The 6,237-nt window shown below is 52.9% G+C and overlaps 2 protein-coding genes across 2 annotated transcripts; both read right to left on the bottom strand.

Annotated features, from left to right (window-relative positions):
• Positions 1-1,894: 1,894 nt before the first annotated feature.
• Positions 1,895-3,658, bottom strand: GNI_097510 (sulfate adenylyltransferase/adenylylsulfate kinase; the record flags this gene model as incomplete). The annotated part of the gene is made up of 1 exon (XM_011132747.1): positions 1,895-3,658. The coding sequence occupies one exon, from the start codon at positions 3,656-3,658 to the stop codon at positions 1,895-1,897; it is 1,764 nt and encodes a 587-aa protein (XP_011131049.1).
• A 1,214-nt stretch (positions 3,659-4,872) lies between these two features.
• Positions 4,873-6,001, bottom strand: GNI_097500 (hypothetical protein; the record flags this gene model as incomplete). The annotated part of the gene is made up of 3 exons (XM_011132746.1): positions 4,873-4,893; positions 4,935-5,514; positions 5,583-6,001. The coding sequence occupies 3 exons, from the start codon at positions 5,999-6,001 to the stop codon at positions 4,873-4,875; spliced, it is 1,020 nt and encodes a 339-aa protein (XP_011131048.1).
• Positions 6,002-6,237: the final 236 nt, after the last annotated feature.

Genomic DNA, 6,237 nt, shown 5'->3' with positions numbered 1-6,237 from the left:
CTGACTATCCGTCAGAGGGGGCGGTCCTTGTATACGCCTTTCACGTTTACCGATTCCTTCTGCATTCGATTCTCCTGTTACTCTTGTGTTTTCGCCTGTTCTGACTTTTCCGTCACGCTCCAATGCTGGTAGGGAGTGGGTCCCGTTCGGGTCGTGACACCCTCAGATGCCTGTCGGCTGGAGGTCCAGGATGTGCGGAAAAACGGAAGTGCTACGACGAAGGATTCATCCGGACCGGGTACTTCACCGTCTGGAGTTAGTCAATACCGGAGCCTAGATCGGAGCCTAGATCGGAGCCTAGATCGGAGTCATGATCGGAGCCTAGATCGGAGTCAAGATCGGAGTCAAGATCGGAGCCTAGACACGTCGTCAATAGTTTCGCCGCTGGTTGGTGAGAAGGCACAGCGGGAGTTCAAGTTGGTATCCCCTCGGGCTGTGAGTGCAGTTCCTGCCCAGTTGCAGTCGTTGAGTGGTCTACTCATTCCGGATCGGGTGCCTGGCGCCCACCGCGCATCTGCCCCCATTCAACTGGTTGACCCTTCTAAGACTAGCTCGTTGTTGGAAAGTGAAGCTTCCGTGGAGTCGCCTTCTAGGGTGCCACCTCGTAAAGGTGGGTCCCCTTCCAACGCCGGGTCACCGCCTTCTGTGGCGGGGCTGGCTTCCCTGGTTGGGCCGCCTTCTATGGCGGGGTCGGCTTCCCTGGTTGGGCCGGCTTCCCTGGTTGGGCCGGCTTCCCTGGTTGGGTCGCCCTCGGAGCAACTGGAGGGTCGAACTGCAAGTCCAACCATTGATTTGTCGTTCACTAGCCAGCCGGGGCCGAGTGTGCTCTACCGCATAGGAACCAAACAACGTCAGGAGACCTCTTTGAGCCGAAGTCCGGAAAGACTCAAGGGGCCCAAGGCCGCCGAAGCGTACGTAGAAGTCACCGGGGGCCGTGTGCGTCGAACCGCCGCCGCAATAGAACAAGAGGGACTCGAAGACGGCCTCCAACGCGGCAGCCAACTCTAATCATGATCCCCCTACCGGCTCGGCCGGGGCCAGGTCAACCTTTAATGGACAAGCAGTCATATTTAAGACACTGCATTCAGGTTTACATGCAGCGCGCGGGCTCGTCAAGCACCGGTGGTACGTCAAGTACCACCGGTGGTACTTGACATGTACAGAAACAGATGCTTGCCCCTATGTCACTGGGACAAGCATCGATTCTGCGCAACCTTTCTTATCGTTACGAGCTAGTAACAGACGCTACCGTGTTGCGATTCGTCTGCTGCAGGAGAAGCTCCCTCCCATCAGGACCGACCTCTCATGGGTGATCGACCACCCAGGGACGGCGCAATAATCCTCTTTATTAACAAGGCAAACACCAGGCAAATAGGGAATCGGATTTTCGGGATCTTTTCAGAACGCTATTTATTGTTATTGAGTAAGTGTAAGTCTCTGAGCCATCCATGGCAGCCGAGTCCAAGAATTTCCTCCGCTGGTGTTATTTCGATAAAATTAGCCGAGCGGGGGTGCCAGGTGTGGAAGAGGGTGGGTGAGAGATGTGTGGAAAAGTATCACGATGGAGCAGGAGGGGCACGCAGCGAACTTCATTGTTCAACCCGATGTCGAGAGGTGGTCGCTCTCTCACCGCCGGTGGTCGGTCTCTCACCGCCGGTGGTCGGTCTCTCACCGCCGGTGGTCGGTCTCTCGCCGGTGGTCGCTCTCTCGCCGGTGGTCGGTCTCTCACCGGTGGTCGGTCTCTCACCGGTGGTCGCTCTCTCGCCGGTGGTCGGTCTCTCACCGGTGGTCGGTCTCTCGCCGGTGGTCAGTCTCTCACCGGTGGTCAGTCTCTCACCGGTGGTCAGTCTCTCACCGGTGGTCGAGAGGTCGGTCTCACTTGCTACAGGCCGGTTTATATGGTGAGCTGCTTTTCGAGTAGGTATTGATGGACTTGGGCGACGCGTTGTGCGAGATTGTTGGAACTGTTAATGATTAGGTCGGGTTCATCTGGAGCCTCGTAGGGATCTGAGATGCCAGTGAACTGCTTGATAACACCTGCGCGTGCTTTGTTGTAAAGCTGCTTTATGTCACGTTTTTCGCAGACTTCAAGGGGAGTAGAAACGTATACTTCGACATAAGTACCGCCACCAGACTCGATGAGTTGGCGATTGTACTTACGGTCATCCTTGTAAGGTGCGATGTTAGCGACTAAACAGATGCCGCCATGTTTGACTATCTCATGTGCTACATAGCCTATGCGGCGTACGTTTAGCGAACGATCATCGCGACTGAATCCAAGTCCTTTGCTGAGATGTGTACGGATGACATCGGCATCTAAGACGGTGACCTTTCGTTGGTCGTGTCTTGACTCCAGCAAGAGGGCGTTCAAAGCCTGTGCCAAGGTTGACTTGCCAGCACATGGCAGTCCCGTGAAGTAGATGCATAGTCCACGTAGATACGGTGCCTTGTACTCTAGCCGTAGTTCATCTACGACGTCCGGAAAGCAGAACCACTCAGGCACACTCGCGTTATTTTGCAAAAGACGCCGGAACTCGGTGCCCGAGATGTTCTGCACTTGAACGGCAGTTCCATCCGGCCCCACAGCTGGTACCTGGTCTTGCTGCAAGTAGCCCAGCTCAGGACCGCAGTAACACATCATCTTGCCGAACACTGGCTCAATCCCAATCCGGGCGGCATGCTTCTCCAAAAGGGCGTGGGCCGCATACGGATCGTAGAACGCCTCACCTGTACGCGTCTTGCAAGACGGACCGGCATGATCCCGACCCACAATGAAGTAGCTGCAGCCATAGTTCCTTCGGACCAACGCGTGTAATAGAGCTTCTCGAGGTCCAGCCATACGCATCGCCAACGGCAAGAGTACCAACAACGGCTCTTCGCGATAGTGTGCGAGAATACGCTCATAACACCGCACACGGATGCGGTAGTCGACATCACCTGGCTGTGTCGGACCGACCGCGGGTGTTATCATCAAATGCGCACGTCCGCCAAGTTTCGCCTCCACCTGGCGTAGCGCATTAACCGTCAACTCGTAATGGCTACGATGCATCGGATTCCGCGTCTGGAAACCGACAGTAGAACCTGCCCAGCCGCGTTCAGCCAACCGCTCTCGTGCTTGAGTCGGAGTCAGTCGATACCGCGAATAATCAAAGTGCACGATCGGGTGCTTTTCCACCAAACGGCCGCCGACGTAGAAGCAATTTTGGTGCAACTTCTTCAAGTAAATCGCATAAGGATGTGTCGGACTTGTAGGGAACTGCTCATTCAAAACCAACCGACACTCCTTATCCAGGTCCGGCACAAAAATAGACGTGACCTCCAAATCCGCCAATAACGCATTCGTATCGTTCCGTATATGAACCACTGCACCGCTCTGCGCTCCGCCACCGTTCTGCGCATCGCCAGATATCGGCTGGCATAAGTCAGCGCTCACTGGCAACACAACCGGTAAAGGAAACACTGTCGTTCCGTCTTCTAAAGTCATATTCTCCATGACGCTGCCATAATCCTTCAGCGTCATGAACCGGTTTAATGGAGCGAAACCACCGTTCAGTAATAACTCCAAGTCGCATAGCCCGCGATCTCCCAGCACAACATCTGACGGCAGGGATACCTGGCCCATTAATTCCGTCAGGACAGGTAACTCATGAGTAAACATCAGTCTCTTTCTTCCTCGACTTAAGTCCGCGGCTTGCTATAAGGACTGCGCTACGTAGAGAGAGGTTTTTATTTGCTGCGCTTTCTACCAGCACACGCGTGTGCAATCTCAACAAACAAAGTTTTCCATGCCGCGCGCAGAAAGGTCGTCACCCGACACCGACATTCACGTATATGTCCCGAAATCCCTCCTGAAGCTTCACGAAGAAGGACACCGGAAAGCCTCTCTGACCGCCAATCTCACAGTATCCTTCTCCGAACCGTCAGGCAGCACGCGCTGGAGGAACTCGATCCGGCGGGTCCTTCCCCAGTACCTCCAGTCGTTGGTTCCAGTACCGTGCGACCTCCCATCAGTTCGACTTGGGTTGTAGATTCAGAGTGATGGGGGAATGGCCAATTGTCACTCCGCTACCGAGTTCTGCATGGAAAGAAACTTGTGCCGTGGACAGCTGGTCTTCTCGCAATCTGCAAATAAGCGCCTTGTGAACAACAGTTGGTTTCGAACCCAGTTTCCGGGTATTCACCACATGCACTAAACCGCAAAAAGTGAAACAAGATTGAGCCTGGGAACTACCAGTCTGAAAATTACCACTCTGGAATCCACCGCATCCCTCATTGATGAATAGAGAAGTACGGACGACTTCCGCTGTCCTTTCGGATGAGGTACTAAGGGCGTCAGCCTGGTCCTTGGTGTCCAACTCTCGTTCGTCAATATTTTCAGCAGCTGCCAAGTGAGTCGTAAATTGATTGTTGCCGACAACCCGATGGTTGGGGGAGTAGCTCACCTTCCCCTTGGCGGTCTGTGCACTTCTCTTTCTCGTATGACCCGCAAGCGCCGGGTTTGGTGGGGTACCACTCTCGACTAAACTGTCGACCTCGGAACGTTGAAAGTCAGGACGTTGAAAGTCAGGACGTTGAAAGTCAGGACGTTGAAAGTCAGGACGTTGAAAGTCAGGACGTTGAAAGTCAGGACGTTGAAAGTCAGGACGTTGAAAGTCTGGACGTTGAAAGTCTGGACGTTGAGTAGATTCAGGACGAGGGGGATGTCCAGCTTGTTCGGCATCGTGCAGCAAGAGCAGAATGAGGTAGTGGGGGCTGTAGGGCAAGTCGTGGTGATTTTTATTTAGTGTAGTGGGTGGTCCACGGGGTTTCTTATTTGCATCGTAGAGAATAACCTGAAGCTGGGCGATGCAGGATTCTGGGATGGGTGAAATGTCAGTAAGTGCCCTCCGGAAGCTGCTAGCAGATCGCAGTAATTGGGGTCCGCTAGGACCTACAGTACCGGCGCTACTAAGGAATGCAGCACTTGTGCCCATGTCACCACCTGATTGAATAGGTGTTACGATGGCAGTACCTTTCTTTGAACCACATGTCCATTGGAATCGATAGGTCTTGATGATACGCTGCCATAAACTTTGAATAGGGTCACGACTATTTATCCATGATCGTGGTACACATAATGGCACCTTTGTTAATTGACCCTCCGTTGGTATCTCATAACGCACAACTACATCCCCTCTCTCACCCAATGGACTGTTACCCAACGGACTGTTACCCAATGGACTGTTACCCAATGGACTGTTACCCAATGGACTGTTACCCAATGGACTGTTACCCAATGGACTCCTAACAATCGTCGTCGAAGATCCAGTTCCCTTTGCCTTAACAATCTCAAATACAAATGAGTCCTGAGGACGCAAATGCTCCACTTCTAAATATACTAGTAACTTCTCGCAAAATTCAGACACGTCGTAACAAAATGGATGTAACGAAACATATAGAGATCGATGACATTCAAAACGTAATAATAAAGATTCATAGCGCCAATGGCTATGTCCTTTGGCAGTATATGTTAGGCTAAAATAAGTGGTGAGGTAATTAAGTGGTGGTGAGGTAATTAGGTGGTGAGATAATTAGGTCGTTACTGGATGCCGAGATTGGATATAAGTTTGCTGCCGGGGAGAGTGAGTACGAAGGAGGCTCTTTCGCCGACTTTTATGCCCGGGAGTTCGAGGTCTGTGTCGTCGTCATCGTTAGCAAGCAGCGTAACCCCATCGGACCAGAGCAATGTAGAGCGTTCGAACTCGCTGCTGAAACAGCCAGTCCATTTGGATCGCAACGCCATTCGTTCGGCGTCGGCCTGTGCCTCTTCGGCGATTATGAATTTCAAGCATTCCACATCTAACCTTGACTCACGGTTTGCCAACTCTATCACCAACTGCACCTGTTCACCTTCATACACGGTTACACATCCGTCTTCAGCCAACAGATTCTCCGTCTGGTCCTTCAAGTATACACCCACAGCTAACCGCGGCAACTCAGTCACCACTTCTACCGAACTCATAGCGGATACGCTAAAGGGGACAAACAGTAGGACAAACAGTAGGTGTTGCTCGGGGGAGGGGGAGGGGGGCAGGGCACCCCATTTAGGACGTGGTGACAGTCACCAGGTCTCACTCTAAGATTTCGTTCGTCAAGGATTCTCCCTTTTGGTCAAATAGTAACTCGGCTAACTCGAGCGTATCCCTAAGAAGGAGTGCATCCCTTGGGGCATATACCGTTCAGGCGGAGAGGGGGGGG

The sequence above is a fragment of the Gregarina niphandrodes genome, assembly GCF_000223845.1.
Source record: "Gregarina niphandrodes unplaced genomic scaffold scaffold00020, whole genome shotgun sequence".
Lineage (NCBI taxonomy): Eukaryota > Apicomplexa > Conoidasida > Eugregarinorida > Gregarinidae > Gregarina > Gregarina niphandrodes.
Note: the sequence above shows the minus strand (reverse complement) of the source record. Positions and strands in the feature narration are given on the sequence as shown.